Genomic DNA, 20,161 nt, shown 5'->3' with positions numbered 1-20,161 from the left:
CTCATCAGCAGTCAGAGGCTCTCTTTTATTCACAGTTAGCAGTGTATCTCTATGAAGTTATGTAGATATAAATTAATGGGAAGGAGAGCATCAGGTCACTTAAAATGTAACCATTACATAACAACTACATGCAGTTTGCGATTTTACACCAAAAGGAAAAAAAAAAAGACTATTGAAAAACAACAAAACTGAAACAGACTATAAATTAGATAAAAGTATTGTATCAATGTTCTGTGAATTTAAGAACTATGCTGGAGTTACATAAGATAAACCTTGTTCTTAGGAAGTAAACAATAGATATCAAAAGGTTAAGGCGCCAGATGCATGAAGCCTACTCTCAAATGATACAGGAAAAATAAATTACATAGCTAGAGAGAATGATAAAGCAAATGTGGCAAAATATTAATAATTTATGAATTTTGATAAAGAGTATATGGAGTACTCTGTACTATTATCACAACTTTTCTGTAAATTGAAAATTCAAAATTAAAAGTAAAAAAATTAAAACAAACTAGCAGAATTTATCTTAAAGTTTAATGTCAAAATCTAAATAAAAAGAAAGTGATTCATCATTATGAATCTGAGCCAGATAAACATTTTACAAAGGTCATTCTACAGAATATGAAGAATTCCAGCTTTTAGAATTTAAACAGTTGGGTTAGTAGTTCAACTCTACAATTTTGTAGCTCTGTGACTTTAAGTTATTCTTCTCATCTTCCTGAGTGTTAAGTGTCCTCCTCTATAAAATGGAGATAATGATACAAATATCATAGGATGACTGAAAAGATTAAATGAGATGATATCAAATACTGCAAACTTCATATGAGTACCACCATGTTATGTGTTGAGAGAAAAATCTCTATAAAATTCTTATGTTTCTGTGTGTCTTGTAAGCAAGGCACGAAATGCTTTGTTCTGGGCTATCTTTTCAAGGCTGTTTGTAGAGCAAACAGATTTGTAAGAGAAATGGTGTCCCAGTACAGAGGAAAAAGGAACATGTTTGCTGCCTACTATGAAAGACTCAGGGTTCCTCTCCTACATAACACAGCACTCTGCCTGTGAAGGTATCATCTGACTCTCTACACACTGTGGGAAGAAGAGAGGCTTGGGAAACTGATAAAACGTTGATACTCTGGCTACTAGTACTGCTGTGAATAAGAAAATTCTTTTCTCTCACCCAGGAGTCTCATGTTTTCTGCCAACATCCATGGAACTGTGGTAGACTAACTTGTAGGGTAAAATCACAGACCCCTCACAGTTCTTGACACTAAACATTTTCTGTTAACATTATCTCTTTAGGTCATATCAATAGCTCTGTAAAGTTCAGCAAAAGACAGCATGGTACAAATGACATATCCCACAAATAGTAGTTAATATTATCTTCTTCATCATCATCATCACCATCATCATCATCATCGTTAATCCTTGGGAAAATCCCGTAAACTTGGAATCAATACCGTTATCTTACAGCTGGTTAATTAACTTGCCAAGAGTAAGTTAGCTGCATAAATGGAGAGGCTAGAATTTTAATCCTTTCCACTATTACAATGTCATCTCACAGCTTTAAAATTATGAACTCATTTGGTAAAGTTGAAAACTTTAGATTATATCACAACAGCCAATCACTCTTCAAGTGTGTATTAAACACCTCCTATGTCTCAGGTACTTTGCCAGTGATGGGGAAATAATAGTGAATAAAACATGCTCTCAGTCTTCATGAAGCTTACAGGGGAAACATACACCAAAATAAGTAAAACAAAACAGTAAATTATTAACTCTTATAGGTGTTATGATGGAAGCAAACAATGGTCTGAGATAGGAAATAACTGGAGGACAGAGTTTTCAAACTATAGGTTGTCAGCTGAGAATAAATTCTCAGTTTTTGAAAAATGAAGCAGTATAGAAAAGAATGCACACACATTATAAGTATTGTTTTGTGAAACTTCCATCTTGCATAGAGGTTCATGATATAAAATGTATTTCTTTTAGGCAAAGGAATAATTATGCAATGGTAATGGAAAAATAGAAAATTATAAAGTGGTTAGAATACTATAGAAAGGGACAGAGTGGTACAATGAGGTTGGAAAGAAAAATGTTAACGTTCTGGTTGAGTTTATGCAATGTAGTTTTAAATAGGTAAGTAATATGATTTGATTATGTTAGAAGACACTTCTTTTACTATAAGGAGAATGGAGGGAGTACGAGAATAACCGTCTAGAACACCTTTATAAGCAGTCGATGTAGGTGATAATGGTAGCTTGGTTTGGGGTGCATGAAGGGAGGGGCAATAGTTATGAAAAAGAATGGACTGATTCAAGATATTATTTTGAAGATAAATCAACAGGACTTGCTGAAGTGAGGTATCAGAGGCATACTTTAAATTTCAGCTATACCCAAATATTGTGGTTCCGTGAACATACCCATGTGTCAGTGTCTATGCTCATGCTCTTCTTGAATATCCTACCCGCTCCCCAAGCTCTCACCCTACTCACCTGGTACACTCCCACCCATCCTCTCTTCAGGATTGAGCCCCAACACCGCCTTTTCCACAAAGCCTTCCCTGACACTTAGAAGCTCTCTTCTCCATATTCTCTTAGCATATCACATATGCTTCTAACCTAGTAGTTACAGACCGCACTGCAATACCTGTTTTATATATCTGTTTCCCAAGTTAATCTGGAGTCATGCCAGGGCTGAAGCTATATTCTACTCATTTTCAACTTTGGATCGATGACAGTTCTTAGAAAATTGTAGACTCATTAATCAAATGTGCCAATGCATGTAATATATTCCTTCATTCCTAAACTAGCAAAATGTCCTCATATGTAAAGGCAGGCAGTGCACATATTTTTATTTATGCTCATTTCAGATCATCTCTCAATGATTCCATATTCAGAGATATATGTATTTGCTTAGTTTATGTTGCCATACAAATCTATTAGACTCTGATTAACAAGCAAATGGTGCTCCTTGCCTTCACAAACAGCATAATGTATAGGAAGGAGCTTATTCTGAAGTTAGATCTCTGTTCATAAATCAACTCTTCAATTTACTGACCAAGTGGCCTTTGGCATGTTTTTTAATCTCTCTGGATCTTAATTTACTCAACTATCTAGTAAGGCTAATATGCCTATGTCATAGGGTTGTCACGGGGCCCAAATGTAAATGTAAAGTAACTAACACAAATATACACTCAATACACATTACTCCCTATTTCTCCAACTTACCTTCTTTATAAGGAAGCATACAGCCTTTGCAAAACTAAACACAAAATGTTTCTGGTCATGGCACTGTCTTGACCTAAGGGCTGAGAATGGAAACCACCTTACTTTCCCTACTCCAACACACATAGCTTGGAACACTGAGGTTCAAAACTACCTACCCTGACATAGTTTACACTAATATGACTTTATTATTTTGTTATTAGCATGACTTTACTATTTTAGGAGACTCCTGCCCAAATAGCTTAATTGTTCATTATAGGAACTTTCTGAAAAAATCTATCAATTTTTCAAGAGATAGCATTATGCCGTAAGGTTCCTTGCATTCCTCTGCTTGTTCTTTCCATCAGTCCCTAAAACTGGCAAGTACTCAATTCTAATCAAGCTATCTCCACTATCCTGCCCTCTCACTCTGTCACTGAAAGACCAGCCTTCAAATCCTCAATAAAATCTTTCCTTTTCAGTAAGACACTATCAGAACTCTGCTGAGGTGGTCTTCTTCCTTACCCTAGTAAGCCATAAATTCAACTTTATCTTATCAAAAGGTATGTTGGTGATATTTGGGAAGCCAGCAGTGTTTTATTCCCTTCCTCATTACAGATTTGTTCAAACATGCCTCTAATCAAGAAAAACAAGGTCTCCTGTTATCTTTGGGGTTACCAAAAATAATTCTAGGGCAGGCAGCCAAAGTGACCACAAGAGAAATGACCAGTTTTTAAATGAAATCCTTTATAATGAAAATTCAGATCCATCGTCAATTTCACTAAGTGTAAAGAACACTGAAGAATAAAGAAATAAAATGGAGTCACAATAGTCAAGCTGCTAAGTTACTAAAATCAAGTAGGTTGTGGTACGAGGAAATAATTCTATTTTTGTTTTAACTAGCCTGGGAACTTAGAAGTGTCATCCTTCCAGTCCTGTATCAATACTTAGATATAGAGGAAACATCTAGATAACCCTCCGGTTACCCTCTGAAGGTTAAAGAATGTTCACATATCCAGACGATGTGACAACCATTATCCAGACCACTTGTCTTCTACAGGATTATAGTCTGGGACCAATCTAGAGGCTAAGCACACAGAACTAATTCTTCTCAAGAATAGATATTTTACTGTAAGAACCTTCAGCTTTTCTTTCTTCTTCGGAATACTCTGGTTATTATCTAGTTGTATTTCTGGATCACAAACCCTGAGGCCCTTGAATAAATCTTTATCATTTATTTCTAGCCAAAGCCTCCTGATTTCAAGAGTTCAACACTAATTTCTATAGGATCTAAGCATGGTCCAATGACTTTCCACCCAGGTAAAGAATACAGAGCTGTAGGGTGAGAAATAGTGAGGGAAGCAAATGTGCCTTTCAAAGTTTACTTTTCACACTGATCAGGGCCGCATACCTGGCCCTCCACTGGGTTTGCTTTAGCAGCTGAAGCATCTCGAAAGAAGAGGGAAGCGGTAGAAATAAACAGGGTTTACTTAGAACCCGCCCTCCCGCTGACTAAGGACTGGCCCGCAGCTGTGAAACAGCTTTGGGGTGCGGGGCTCAGCGAGGACCCTCCTTCTGCCAGTTCCTGATTTGGTACCTGACAGGCGATGGACCTCCGGAAGCCGCACGCCATGTCGGGGCTCGACGAAGCGCGACCCGGGCTCCTCTGCAGCCCCGCCTCCGAGCGCCGGAAGCCGACCCCCGAGGATGATGTCAGCCAATGAAGGAGCCCAATGGTTCGCTTCTAACCTCTGCCCCGCTGCCGCGAGGGAGCGCGGGAAATCCCGAGCATCTGGAATCCCGCAGGCCCCCGGGACCATGTCCACCTCCTCGGTGTCCAAGGTACGTGGGGGCAGGTGCCCACTGGGACTCCGCCGCCGCCTCATTCCCCTTTGAAGAAGAGATGAAGCGGAGGTTACGTAGGCCTCCTTGTACGGACTCCAGGGGAAGGAGCGGCGGGGCCGGGCTGAGGCGTCATTGCTCCGGCTTCAGTTGAGGTTAACTTTCCTTGAGGAGCGAAGACACCTATCTGCCTTAGTATTCCGACTAGCAGGATTTTTAAGTTCTGGTTTGTGGAGGCCGGATGCTCGGAGGGTATGCCTCAGTCTCCCACCGCCTTTTTTTTTGCTTTTTATAAATGTTTGTTGTGCTCCAAGCACGCCGTTAGCTACCCGAATACAATGATAAAGTAGACTCCGTTTTTGCACTCAAGAAAAGCACTAAACACAGATGAACTAACCACAAATTGTGATAAATCTTAGCAAAAAAGAAAGTTCTAAGTGAAAGAACAGAAGAGTGACTAGAACCCAATCTAGATTGTCCCGTGCGGGGGTGGGGGGGAGGGAGGCTGGTCAGCGAAGGCCTTTGGAGAAAGTGACATTTCATCTGAGACCTGAAAAATGAGTAAAAGGTTAGGTAAAGGATTGAGGGGCTGAGGGACGGTTCTAGCAGAGAGAATGACATATTCTTTGGCACAGAAGATAGAAATAAAATGGCATATTAACAGAATTGAAAAATCCATATAATCAGAGAGTGGAGATACAGAAGAAACAATGAAACAAGAGAATGAAAGCAGTGTAGTGCGTGTGTGTATGTATGTATTCGAGTGAGTGAGTGAGATCATATAGATCTTTTCATTTGAGCTGCTTAGATGGTCAGGCATTGCGAGACATAGTAGTGTAGTTCATAAGAAGATACACTTTAGAGTTCTTTTCCAGTGCAGTGGCCACAAGCCACGTGGCTTTTAAAATTAAAATAAAATTAAATAAAATTAAAAATTCAATTCCTTAGTCTCCCTAGTCATATTTCAAGTGCCCAGTGACCACATGTGGCTGTGACTACTGTATTAGTGCAGATTATGATATTTCCATCCTTATTGAAAGTTCTATTGGACAGCGCTGCTATAAAGTTAAAGACCTGTAGTAATATGAGTACAACTGGAAGCCCCTGAAGTTAAGCTGTCTTAACTTAAAACTGAGAATGCAGATGAAGAAGTTGCAAAGACATTTCTTTGTTAAAATAGATTAATGAAGAAGGCTATACCATGGATCTAATTTTTGATTTTGACTAAAAATTATGAGAAGCAATGCCTTTCAACACTACATATCAAGGAGGAGCTACAAGTCGTAGGGTTTAAGTTTACAAAGGATTGACTGACTCTGATGCTAGGTGCAAACAGCAGAAGAGATTTAACTGTGCTAGTACTTTTTTTTTTTTTTTATTAGGATTGGTATGTTTTTGTTTTGCTCTGGTTATAAAATTCCACAGGTTTTGAGTGGTCTGTCCCCTAATCCTTTTTGTTGCTGGAGCCTCTTATTTTTTTATCTCTTGCAGAATTGTGAACTTTTTTTTAGGAAAGCTTTTATGGCTTCGTAACAGTAATGCTTGTATTGAGATGATTACGAAGGAGACCTTACATAAGTAAGAATATTTAAAGACTATTTCAGGAGTTCATAGAACTGTCAGCTTTTTTTTTTTTTTTAACCTATGCAAATTTCTCTTGTGTTTTCTTGCTGTCTGCCCTCCTCGACTTCTTCCTCCATCTCAAACACCAACCCTTGTTCAAGAGTTCGGAGTGGTTAACCATATTACTTCCACTGCAGTACATTCTTGGCACTCTTCATATCTCACTCTTTCATAACTTTTTCTTTGACTGACTTGCAGATGGATATAGAAAGGAGGCAAGGACAAGCTTGTCATGGTACCACTTGATTTTTCTAAATACTTACATATATTTTAAATAGTTCTACTAGTTGGAGATACAAGAATATAAGGCATAGTTCTCACTTTGGATCTGTAATCTAAATGGCCACTTTATATTTGCACTGCTGTCTTTAGCACTATCCTGAGATGATGTTTTTTAGGTGTAGTTCTTTCATTTTTCTTTCATTTTCCATAGAAATGGCAATCTTAAGAAGCTGTCTATGGTGTGTGGCTTTAAGACTGGTAGAATAAACATAGAACCAGTAGCTTGAAGACTTTGTATCACTAGTCAGATAATAACATGAAACTAAGCAAGTACCAGGAAAATTACTTGGCAAGTATTCATTCATTCCACATACTGATTGATATGTGTACATGTTAACACTGTTCCAAACATTGAGGAAACGATTATGAACCAAATGCAGTCTGTGCTCTGAAGGTGCTCACAAACTACTTGGGGAGACAGGCCCTAAATAGCTACGATAGAGTGATTTAAAACAATGCAAAGTAAAGATATTTGAGTACTGTGAGATCTTAGGGAAAGGAATAATTCTGACTAGAGAGTTGGGGAAGGTTTCCCAGACCAGGTGAGTTAGAGTTGAAGTGTAATGGATAAATGAATAAGAGTTTATCAGATGAGGAAAGGTGAAACAAGAGCCAAAATGATCTATTTCTCATCAAGGTTATAGTTACTTGGAGTTTAATTATATAATAAATACTTTTTTTGAAGCTTCAGAGCATCACTAGTTTTGATCTTCTTAATCTTCATTTTAATGTATAGTACTAATGTTTTTTAAGTTTTATAAAAATGAAACCTTTCTGAGTTTAAATTTCATAAGCCTTTTTTTTTTGTTTGCCTCTTAGATCAGGTCTCAAAGACCAAAATCAAAGTTGAACGTCTCATGGGAAGGAGGAGAAGGAAATAGTCCCCACATTGTTTAAGAGTTTTCCTTCTATAGTTCAGAGTAAAGCGATGATTTCTTAGCACTTTAAAGAAACACTTTTTTTTTCAATCTGCTTAACCATACTTGGTTAATAGATTTTTCTATTCCTTGGTTACTTTGACTTTATGATTTTTTTCTTTCTTTTTTATAGGGCTGCTTTGTGTTTAAGTCAAACTTCAAGAAAAGAAAGACCTCTGTGCCAGTAGGTAAGATGTCTTAATGTCAAATTTGCTAGTTTTCCTCCTCCAAATCTTGAACTAACCTAGCCCTAATTGAATTTAGTAATTCTCTTGTTTAAGCTTGGCTTACTTACAATGTTGATGTACCAGTTATGTTCCAAACTATAGGTCAAAGGGATAAGGGTACACCCAAGGGTACTAATCTAAAAGGGAATAAAAATATACCTTCAAAAGGCAAATTGGAAAGTAAATTTCCTTCAGAGGTTATGTCACTGTTCTTTAAAAGAGAGTGTCTTAAAAATCTTTATGGCTTCCTGAGGTGGGGTAGGGGGACTTGAATGCAAAAAGATAGGAGGGACTCTTTTTGCAGTGAGAGAAATGTTCCCTATATTGAGGGAGTGGTTATGTGAGTATATACTTTTGTTAAGACATATCATCTGTTAAAATGAGCATATTATTTGTAAATTATATCAATAAAATTATTAAAAAAAGATACTGTGTTCACTTTCTTCACTGATCTTCATTATCCAGATATCTATTTGGTGATCAAGTTAAGAAGACTTCTTCAAACAAATCACAATATTACTGTCAGTCAGAAAGTGTTAATTGCATTGGTTCTCCATTGTCGCTGAAGATTATAATCACTTGGGGAACTTTAAAACAATTTTTTTTTTTCAGATATATGGTATTCACATGCAGTTGCGAGAAGGAGTGTAAAGAGTTTACCTGTACCTTCACCTGGTTATTCCTAGTGTAACATTTTGCATAACTATAGTACAGTATCACAACCAGGAAACTAACATTGGTACAATCTATTGACCTTAATCAGATTTCAACTTGGGGAACTTTTTAAAGATACCAGTGCTGGGACCCCAGCCCGGACCATCTGAGTAGAATATCTGGGAGTGGTACCCAGGTATTGGTATTTTTAAAGGCCCTTTACAGGCTGATTGGATATTTATATTTAGCATTCAGCACTGTGAAGGTTAATGATGGAAAAATTATGATGCGGAATTAAGCATACTCATGCACTAGTTTTGAATGAAAAAAAGTGAACTATACCATTGATTAAGGAAATATCTTGAATATCTAGAATAGGGTTTTTCTAAAACATCACACAATACAGACCTTTGGTTTGAGACCAGCTAGATAAGATATGTCTGTTTAAGAGCAAATAATAAAATAATGGTCCATACTGAGGGGAACAGAGGGTAGAAAATATGACTTGTGATGTGAATCCAGTTTCTCAGTGGGAGAATAAACAGTGATCTCAAGCTTTACACCCTTATAGACTTGGTCTCAAAGAAACCTGAAGTTTTCTGTGTTCCTTGCCTTCCTGAAAATGAAAAGTGACACTGATAGAATTGGAAACAATAAACAAAGAATAGCTACATTATAAGTAATTTTATTTTTAAGTGTTTAACTTACGGATTTCTTTTTTTGATTTTGGAGATTGCCAAACTTAGGGAGAAATAGTTCATTTTCAGAGAAAAGTCAAGACTTGTTCCTCCATTATCCATAAAGGATACATAGCATGAAATGATATCTGATATCAGCAATGTTACTATAACTAATAAAATTGCTAATATTTATTAATGTTTATTATGTGCCGGACTATTTTAGCACTTGCTATATGTTTAATTCTCACAGCAAACTATGAAGAATATATAATTTTCTCCATTAAAATATGTGAGAATACTTAGACATATAAAGAACTTTCTCAGTGAATGCTAGTAAGTGGCAGAACCGGGATTTGAACCCAAGCTGTCTGAGTCTAGAGTCCATGGTCTAACCATTACTTGATACCTCTCATAATATGAGGCGAGTTTTTGTTTAGAACTTTTTGTATTAGATTTCAACTATAATTTATTAAGATTTGTGTAAAATCTTTAGTGTTAGTGAACCTAATGTGTAAATTGTATAATTTGAATTTTGCTTTGAAGTACATTAGATTTTTTTTTCATTGTGCTGATCTAAGACCAACAGATACTGTTATAATATGAAAATCTTAGGTGAATTGACCTTGATTTTAAGACAGATGGAGTAGGAATGAGGAAAACATATCCAGATTTTAGCACTTGAGTTCACTGGCTTCAATTCTTGAATCAAGATTGCTTGAAAAAGTAGAAAGAAGCTCTGCATTATGTCCACCACCATCTGTCCCCTGACTTGAAGATACTTGGGTTTGTCTCTAAGAGCAGACTGGTAACTCTTCTCAGTATTTGGGAAAGGGAGATGGGAGAGGGGGAATATGAATGAGAGAGAGGGGAGAAAGAAAGAGACAGACTGGCACTGGCACTGGCACTGGCACTGGCACTGGCACTGGCACCCTGGTAGATGTTCATGCTAAAGTAAAGCATTGTGAGTGGGAGCAGGAGGGAACCTGTTAGTGTGAGAGCTTATATTCTTTAGCTTCTCTCAGTATTTATTTTTTTACCTACTTGATCAATAAATGATACAGTTATGGTAATAGGTTAAAGTGTCCTGCTGCTCTTGTTTCCCAGTGTTTAACATTTTTTTTTTATCTATTTTGCTGCATTGTTCAGCACATTTTAAAAAAATCATGTCTTGATTTGCCACTTTAACATTTTATATGATTTTACTCATTTTCAAAATAAAATGACTTCTTCTATTTGAGACTACCTTCTTGTTCTGCTTTGTCTCTTAGTGCATCTCCTTGCTTTTTTTTGTTTACATTTTTATATTATAACCTTGTCTACTATTTTAGCGTATGATGACTTCAATATATTCTAAGCCTTTTGATAAAAGTTAAAAATCAATATTTGTCAAAAACTCTGAGTCAACTATGATTAGAGTTTCCTAACATGAAAGACAATTTCTATTCCAAACTAGCAGTTAGCATTAAAACTTAATAGTAGAATACTGGCAGCATCTCAGTGAAGTCAGGAACAAAACGTGTACTTTCGCAATTATTATTTAATATCATCAAAGTTCTAGCTGTTACAATAAAATACCTAGAAGTAAACAAAAAGAAATATGAAGGAAAGTAGAAAACTATAAGGAATGAAAAATATTTGACTAAGAGACCTGAGTATTTTTGGATGTGAATTTTTAATATATTAAAAATGCCATTTCTCCCCAAATCAACCTACAGATTTTATTTTATGCAGTCAGAATAACTATTTTTGAGAAATGACAAAATTAATTTGAAAGAATGGCTTACAATTTTTTAAAAAGTATGATAATATTTGGTGGTGGTAGGAGAGAGACCTGGATCTATTCAATATTAGAATGTACTACAAAGCTACAATAATTAAAACAGTTTGGGACTGATATGAGAATACAGTTGGATTTAGTAGAACAAAAGACAAACTTTTAAGTATATATATATTTAGATGATAAAGGCATCTCAAATCGTGAGAAATGATGGATTATTCAATAAACGAGTGTCTTTCAAACTGAAAGTTATATATAACCCAAGTGCGAGTCGTGATACCAATTTAGTGGGTCATGAGAGTTTTAAAAAACAATAGATAATATTTGTTATCACACGATAAAAGTATTGTTTTGTGGGACTTTTGTTTGTTTCTCTTATATGTGTGCATGTTGGATTACTGTGTAAAATGCATTCCTTAATGTGGGTCATGGTTGAAAAAGTTTGAAAGCTACTGCAACAAATGGTATTTTGATAAATGGCTAATGATTTGGAGGAAAACATTCTAAAAATATGTAAAATAATATAATCAGACTAAAAGGCTGGGCTAATCTATGTCAATCAAACAAATGAGCAAGAGTAATATTATCATTTAATAAAGGAGAGCTCAAAGCAAATATATGAAACAAAGTATACAAGGCCTTAGAATAAAAGCAAATAATATACGTTTTTTTGAAGAAATTCATTTATTTAAAACGTAAAGCTTCTTTATCGATAGTTGCATTTATTAGCAGGGATCATTAATCAGTAGCTAGTGAAAGAAATCAGACCACTTTTGGAACATAACACTAAAATCCCATCAGCTCATTGTCCTTGCTTTTGTCATTCTGGTAACCAATAAGTGTCAAAGAGCTTTGAATGTTTTCGGGTAGATATAAATATTATGACCTACTCGTACCTTAATGTAGTAATTTTTTCCAGCAACCACTTGAGTTTTGTATTCTACAGCTTCAAATTCTTCCTAAGTCTCATTTGTTTTTCCTTCAAGCTATGATTTAACTTCATTAGCAATCTCCTTGATTTCTAGAGTGGCAGGTTTGGCTTCAATTAAACCTCCAGGCATCATTTTGACTAATTCTTTGCTGGGCAGGATACTAGAACTGAAGTCAAAAATATATTAATATTAAATGTATATACCTCAGATCAAAACCATTAAATGAAAACGGTTAGAAATTCAAAAATAAATGATAGAATTAAAAATTAAAGATATTTTAATTTTATAGATACAACTAATATATTAAGAATGTAAGATATATAAATAAATGTAAAGGATATTGACTTTGTACAGAGATTTTCTAACTTTTATTATGTAAAAAAGAAACTGACTTATTTCTTTCTGTTTTTAGAGGACTATTTTAATAAAGGGAAAAAAGAGTCAGAGGACAGTAAGCTTCGATTTGAAACATATCAGTTGATATGGCAGCAGATGAAATCTGAAACTGAGGTGAATATTTTTTTTCATAACAGCATTTCTCTAATACTGTAAATCTCATGTTTGTTCCTTCCCATCTTTCTACCAAGAGTATTTACAAGAGTATTGATGAAATATTGGTAATACTGATTAAACATAATCTGTATATACTAAAAAGCCCTCATGTTCAAAATATTAAATATAGCTTCAGGTATTGGAACATATGTTTATAGTGATAGCTGGTAAGGCTATCATTTATATATTCTCACACCACTTAAAATGATGATACGCTTTACGTTGTCCATTCAGTTATGCAAGTAAGAAATAAGCTGCTTATTTCTAAACTACTTCACTCCCTCATCCTCATATCCGGTTATCATATTCTTTATATCGCAGCTCTGAAAATTTATTCACTATATAACAGATTCATAGCTCTAGGGCTAGCATCTTGAGGGGATTTATTTTGTTTGACCAACACAGTGCTATATTTTTTTGCTTTTTAATGCCTTTGAGAAGGTTATGCACTTTTCTAGTTTATTACTGTTTCCTACCATCCTTTATTGCTTTACACCTGGGAGCTTTGCTCCTTCATGTATTCCATGGACCCTTGAAGGTATTTGAGTTTGTGGCTTCCAGTTTAGGTCCTCTTCATTTCTTAATCTGGATTGTCCTAATATCCTCCTAACTGATGTCCCTGCCTCTGATGTAAAACCCTTCAGGTCTGTCACTGGTCCCTGTGGCACCATTGGTCAAATTAGATAAATCCTTCTTCCTTCGGGTCAGGCTACAGGGGTTTTCCAGCCCTACTGCCAGTACACCCTTTCCAGTCCCCTCTACTCTGGCCTTCACAGTGCTGCCAGATTAACCCTCCTTAACACTGATTTAATCATGTCTCTACTTCAGATCCTTTCAGTGGTTCTCCCCACAAGTTAAAATCCAAACTGTTTAACATCAGATATTTATTTTCTTGGTTTAGCCCATTGCTTATTTTTCCAGTCTCATTCCCTACCACTTCTCCTGTTCTTTGTGCTTAGGTGTATCTGTGGTTTCCCCAGATGTTTGGTGCTTTCTTCTTTGTCTTCTTTACTCCCTATTCCTTCTAACTTTCTTTTAGCTACCATCACCTCCATCACCTGCTCTAATGCTTTGGCTCAATTGTATCACCTCCTCAGCTTAAGTTAGATGGTCCTACTCTTTGTTTCTATATTATCATAGCATTTTACACAATGTATTTTAAATGTAAATGTTCTTGGTCATTTTTTTAGCATAGAGACTACCTTTCATTTGTAAGGTAGTTAGTACTTGTTGAATGAATAAGTGAGATTCTATAATGAGGGTATCCAAAGCACCAATCACTGGAGATTTAAGAAAAAAGATTTTTTATTTCATTATGATTATATTTCATTATGATTTTAATTTTACATGTAATCTTTGGAATTGAATTCATGATAATTTTCTTTCCCAAACTTGGAAAGACACATCAGATTATTACTGATAATAATCCATAAAGTTTTGTGTTTTCTGTTTAGCGACTGCAAGAAGAATTAAATAAAAACCTGTTTGACAGTCTAATCGAATTTCTGCAAAAGTCTCATTCTGGATTCCAGAAGAATTCAAAAGGCTGGGGCTATCAGATAAAACTCAGAGAAATTCCAACTGCTGCTCTTGTTCTAGGTATGTGCGTGTGTGTGTGTGTGTGTGTGTGTGTGTGTTTAATTGATGTTTTTGAAAATAGAGAATAACCTGTTCTGATAAACTTTTTTATTTTTCATATATAGATTTAAACCAATTATAGTTCGTTAGGCATACTTTCAAAACCAATAAAAGTTCCTTATACTGAGCATACATCTGTAAATTAAAAGAAATTGATCTAGGATTAGCTAGTACCTTCTTCAACCTTTTGTCTGAAAAATGAAGAGGAAACATGTTTGTGTTATTCTTTCTTCCTTAGTTATTTTATGAAAATATATAAGATTTGAATTTGGTAATAAAGAATCTACCAGTGTGTTAATAGATTTGATTTTTATACTTTTTTAAAATCATATCTTCAGTTCAGTTACTCTGTGATCTTAATTTTATTTCCCTATTCTTAGTTTTTCAATCTTGGATTGTTTCATAATATTGTATGAATATTAATTAGAATGCAATTTGGTTGAATTATATACGAATTGCTTTCACACTACAGGTTGTAAATTTCTTAAGTATTTAAATATCCATCATTAATTTCCCATTTTAACCAAACATCTGCATTGCAGGATAATGGAAAAAATTTCTTTGAATATTAGCAAATTTTCTTCAACCTTTTGAAAAGAAAGTTGAATTTATTTAGATTCTTAATATACCGTCATTGTACTTCCAATTCGATCTTTATTCAGAGTTTGTTATGCTAGTCAGTTCTGAGATAAGAAATTAATTCTTTTGTTTAATACTGTCTAATACTGTTCCTAACCTTGATATTTAGGGAAGTACTTCTCAAACTTTAATGTACCTACAGGTAACCATCAGGGATCTTAGTAAATGCAAATGTTCTTTAATAATTCTTGAGTCAGGCCTGTAACTCTGCATTTCTAACAGGCCTCCAGCTGATACCCATACTGCTAATCCCAGAACCATTCTGAGTAATAAGACTCCACGTTGTGATTTTTGTAATAGTGTGGACCAGTTTTTTAGTGCAGCCTGCCACTTAAGTTCAAAACCCCTTTTATTTACGAATGAGAAGCTGAGGCCCAGTGATGGCTGTCTTGTACTGTTGAGTGCTTTCTTTCTCTGCTGCCATGTTACAGCAATTGGAGATAGAGTGGGAGAAACAATGAAGAGGGATGGCCTGATTGTCACGAGAGCACTGTTTAAATCCCTTTTCTGCCAACTGTCAAAAGGAGAAAGGAAGCTAATGGAGATCATCTACTTCAAAGTCAGTGGTCTGAAGAGAACATTTTTCCAGTTAAAGACATTGTTGATTATCTTGTTTTCAATAGACAAGTCTGTTGTAAGGGATGTAGTGTTAAATAGCTGATGAAGTCAGTCAGACAAGACAAGCCAATATTTCACTGAACTCCTAAATTTGTTCAGAAATATATTACAATCATAGACCATACTACATGTTAAGAATATAATTTTGATACTTTAAAAAAATCTGTACTCAAAGATACTTAAGTACAGTTGCATGTTTTCTATTTTCTAATAGGTATATATCTGTTTATTTGCTTATTTAAGTATATGTTCATTTAAAAATAGCCTGCCAACATTTTTGTTTGTTGGCTCTCTTAGAGAAAAAAAGAAATGTTGTTTTTTAGTGGCCTGGATGCTTCTGAACCTTTTCTTTTGCTTCCAAGCAGGTGAAATTTTATGGTAGCAAGTGTCAAGTAGTTTTAAGATGTCTGCGGCTGCCACCTGCCTAAGTGCCAAAATACTTTCTAGAGATCACAGATTGTGATGTTAGGGAAGTTATCAGTTAATAGAATTTTTTTTTAAAGTAATGGGGAAATTTTCACTCAATGCTGATAACCTCATGCAGAGCAATAAAACTCTGATTTGTGGAAATGAGAACCAGGGTTTAGTAAATACCTAAAGGACCTAAAGCTGTAATTTGTTTTTAGGCTCTTCCGTCAGAAATCAGTTTACTGTACACTTTACCTATAATATTTACTACTGTGGTCATAAATAGTATTAATGACTAGATTCTCAGTTAAGTTAGGGTCAGAGGAAGGCTGGAATTTATAGTCCTTATTTTTGAATAATTATTTTAAAGAGCTCTTTTTGAATGTGACAGAGGAATGAAATTATTCCTAAGATGTTTTCAAGGGTCAACTACACATCCCTGGTAATTTTTTTAGAAGGAAAAGTTGTGCTAAATACCTTTTCTAACAAATAAGAATAATGTGTGTCTCTAGATATCTATTGTGAATGGAGATCTCTGCATTTATTATCTCTGCAGTATATTTTCTTGATTTCTGCTTTTCATCATTGTAAAAATGTTTTTACTTAGTAATTCAGTTGACATGTTAGATAGCTTTTGTTGTTGAATTATTAATAATAAAAATGGAGTAATATTGATGTATAATCCCACAGGTGTGAATGTAACAGATCATGATTTAACATTCAGAAGTCTAACAGAAGCCCTTCAGAATAATGTCACTCCATATGTAGTCTCATTGCAAGCTAGAGATTGTCCAGGTAAAGTATAAATGCTTTAATAACCTTGGTGAGATGTTATAAATCTCTTTTATCCCCTCTCTCTTTCTCTCTCTCAAGCTTTCTTTATCCCTTTTTATTTCTGGGAAGAGCATGGTACTACATTTTTGGCAGGGTGAAGTTTAGTGCCTCCCAGAGTAATCTTGACTATTGCAAGACTCTTTCCAGTTTTCTTTGTTTATTCTAGCCTCACCCCTGCCATATCAGCTTCCCTGACAATAATAGTCCAGGCATTTAAAGTTGGAAGGTTTGGGACAGGGAGCTAAGAATTAAGGAATGGGGAGATCTTATTTATCCTAACAGAGACTAGACTACACATTTACAGCCTCAAATCATCTTATCGTCCCATCTGAAAGGCTACCATGATAAAAATAGTGCATTGCCAGAGCTAACCTTGGGTATCTGAAGCCATTAAATCATAAAGGATGTGGCCACTAATAGAGTAAAATGTGTTTAGATTTGGGCGGATATAAGGACATTACGTGCCTAAAGTACTTTCATATTCATAAACTGATTGGTATTAAGTAAAATCTCTTAGGACATCTTTTAAAATGACTTTATGGAAGACTTGTAATCAGTAAAATAACTTATGTAAATAACACTTTTGATCTTTTTTAAAGGTCTTTATAAACCTTTTGCTGTCCAGAAGTAACTTAAATATATATTATTCCTGATATAATTAAGTTTTCATGTTTATTCACTTGCTTAGGCGACACTTTTATTATAGACAGTACTCATAAAGTTTGGCCTAATGTTAATCTGAATTAATGAAATTTAAATTTAAATTTTAAGGAGAAGATACTAATGGGTATTAATAGTTAATATATGTTAAATTATGTTAATGTTAAATATAGAAAAACACATTCTACCCAAGTAATGTAATATACTCATCAAGAAGTTTCAGTTGTTTTAGATTTGTTTTAAGGAGAAATAAGCTTTCTTACCTTTCATATTCTGTAGATGTGAAACATTTTTTACAAAAGCTGGTCTCACAGTTAATGGACTGCTGTGCGGATGTGGAATCCAAAGAGGAGGACAGTGTTCACATCACTCAGAAACAGACGCATTGTTCAATGGATTCTCTTTCCAGTTGGTATATGAATGTCACACAGGTAAATGTAAACTGACAGTTTTCTCCCAGGAAATTGGCATATGATCGAAGAGGCTTGGAATTATATTAAGCATAGTACTGTTCTGTTCTAATAAGGAGATGCATATGCAGCATACTGTTTATTTAATGCTGCATATGCAGCACTAGCTGTTTATTTAATAGTACTTGTTTTTCCTAAGGCTACGAGAATTTAAAAGTATCTTTTTATCAGTATGTGGTCTACTTCCTGGTAAAATGTTTACACATGGGAGAATATGTCATCTAGTGACAAAACAGTATCTGGAATCAGTTCTGCTGCAGATTCTCTTTGTGACAATGACTATAATGTTAATATATTATCTCAGATTACTCATTATTTTGTTTCATGCAGTGGAACCATATTACCAGTACCATTGCCACCTTAGTCCAATTAGAACTAGCTATATAGATATAAAATCTAATTTGTTCATGTTTAGAACTTTTGGGAGAATAAATACTGTCTAAGTAAAGTGTATTTAATGAACTGATAAATAAAAAGTTCCATTCTACCATGTTAGTCTCTGGTGAAAATAAATAATAACCTAGATGACTCATGGGTAATTGCACCACAAAACCACAGCCTTAGTTTATGATGCTTTGTATCCCATGTGGGAAAAATTACTTTGGTGACATTTTCTGATGAATATATTTTCTGAAATCATTTTAAGTGAAATTTCATTTTGCTTTACATAGGTATTAAACTGGGTTTAATTCTTACTATAATATCTTAATTTGATCCAGAAATTTAGATTTTATAGCTATCAAACGCTGCATGCAATTTTTGTCAGATAACTTTAAAATATTGGAATTGAACCAGATGATATTTAAGATGCTTTTCAACTTGAAATTTATCAGCACAGTAGCAAGTAGTGTGACTCATAATGCTTTTTAAATAAAAATACTAGTTCTCACCTTAAAGCAAAGCAAAATATGACATTCTACTAACAGAAAATTCACTTTTATAGAGAATGTTCACTTCTCCCCATGCTTTTCCTATCATTTTCTAAGCAGAAAATATAAATATTCCATATGAGTTATAGATTTTACTGAACCTTTTTCTTCTTGGTTATTATTCCCATGTCAGACACAGAAAGATTCTACTAATAACTGTTGGAATGAGTTCCTATTTTTTATGTGGGAAAAATAAAAGGAAAAATGTTACTGTGAAATGTAAAGGGAGATATACCTATATGTGGCATTATAACCTCAATTGGATGGTAAGGCTTACTTTAAACTCTCTTTCCACCATGGCTTTAAAGAAGACAGATCAAGAAATGCCAGGGAAAAAGAGGACTTCTTCTAGCCAATGGCAATCTCCTCCTGTTGTGCTTATCTTAAAAGATATGGAAAGCTTCACCACGAAAGTACTCCAAGACTTCATAATCATCAGCAGGTAGATGGTGTATCACCTGGCTTTTGCGCAAAATTCTTTTTGTTAAGAAAACAGTGTTTAACTTAAAAAAAACAAAAAAAAAAACCTTTCAGAGAAAACAGTTGGCAATTTACTTTTCATTTAATGCCATTTGGATGGAAACCAAGATGATTTCAAATTCCTTATTATTGAGTGTTCAAAGACCCATCAGATTTTCTGCTTTTTTGACCAGAGAAGGAGAATCAAACGACGAAACTTACCCATTTTTAACTAGCGTGATAAGGCAATATAAAATGTAGTTTCTCTCACCAGGATTGTCTCTTACTTGCCTATTATGGGTAAACTACTCCAGGTTGATATTTTTGTCAGGTCTTCTTTTCTACATGAGTGTGTTCTAAACCATTTGCACCACTGGAGCTCTAGGTCTTATTTTCTGAAACCTATCTACCCTTAGAAGTTCCGAGTTACATATAGTTATACTGAACAAGAATGTTTTCTAAATAACATTATAATATTTCTAGTGAGAATCTACTTCCATGATCTTGTTCGATCTTCAAGGCAATCCTGTGAGACTCAGAATTGAACTAACTAACACTGTTTAAAATCCAGTAACATGCACTTTCCGTGGTACATTTTCAAAGATATAATTTATTCTATAAGCCATTCTATATGGTTTTCTCTAAACTTGCTAAATACTTATGACTACAAATGCCTAAAAGCTATGTCGTGTAATAATTTACTAATATCATTTCTATTTTGATAGTATTCTTTTTTCCCATTGAAATTAAGTTTTCTAGATCCTAAGAGGAACTTTTCTTAATGGTAACACTGAACTGTTTAACATGCTGAAAAAAT

At 34.7% G+C, this 20,161-nt stretch overlaps 1 protein-coding gene and 1 pseudogene across 3 annotated transcripts in view; both read right to left on the bottom strand.

Annotated features, from left to right (window-relative positions):
• Nucleotides 1-5,091, bottom strand: part of RARS2 (arginyl-tRNA synthetase 2, mitochondrial) — a 58,388-nt gene extending 53,297 nt beyond the window's left edge. Inside the window, exons 1-2 of one of the 3 annotated variants that reach the window (XM_039852896.1) lie at nt 4,801-5,091; nt 4,615-4,652 (exon numbers count right to left, since the gene is read on the bottom strand). In XM_039852896.1, the coding sequence (XP_039708830.1) occupies nt 4,615-4,652; nt 4,801-5,089 (327 nt within the window). In that variant the 5' untranslated portion in view covers nt 5,090-5,091. The remainder of the gene's footprint in view (nt 1-4,614; nt 4,653-4,800) is intronic. The other 2 variants (XM_039852897.1, XM_039852899.1) reach the window with 2 other exon arrangements.
• Nucleotides 5,092-11,991: 6,900 nt separating this feature from the next.
• Nucleotides 11,992-12,269, bottom strand: LOC120594802 (cystatin-A-like; annotated as a pseudogene).
• Nucleotides 12,270-20,161: the final 7,892 nt, after the last annotated feature.

This window comes from Pteropus medius, unplaced genomic scaffold (genome assembly GCF_902729225.1).
Source record: "Pteropus medius unplaced genomic scaffold, Ma_sr-lr_union100, whole genome shotgun sequence".
NCBI lineage: Eukaryota > Metazoa > Chordata > Mammalia > Chiroptera > Pteropodidae > Pteropus > Pteropus medius.
Note: the sequence above shows the minus strand (reverse complement) of the source record. Positions and strands in the feature narration are given on the sequence as shown.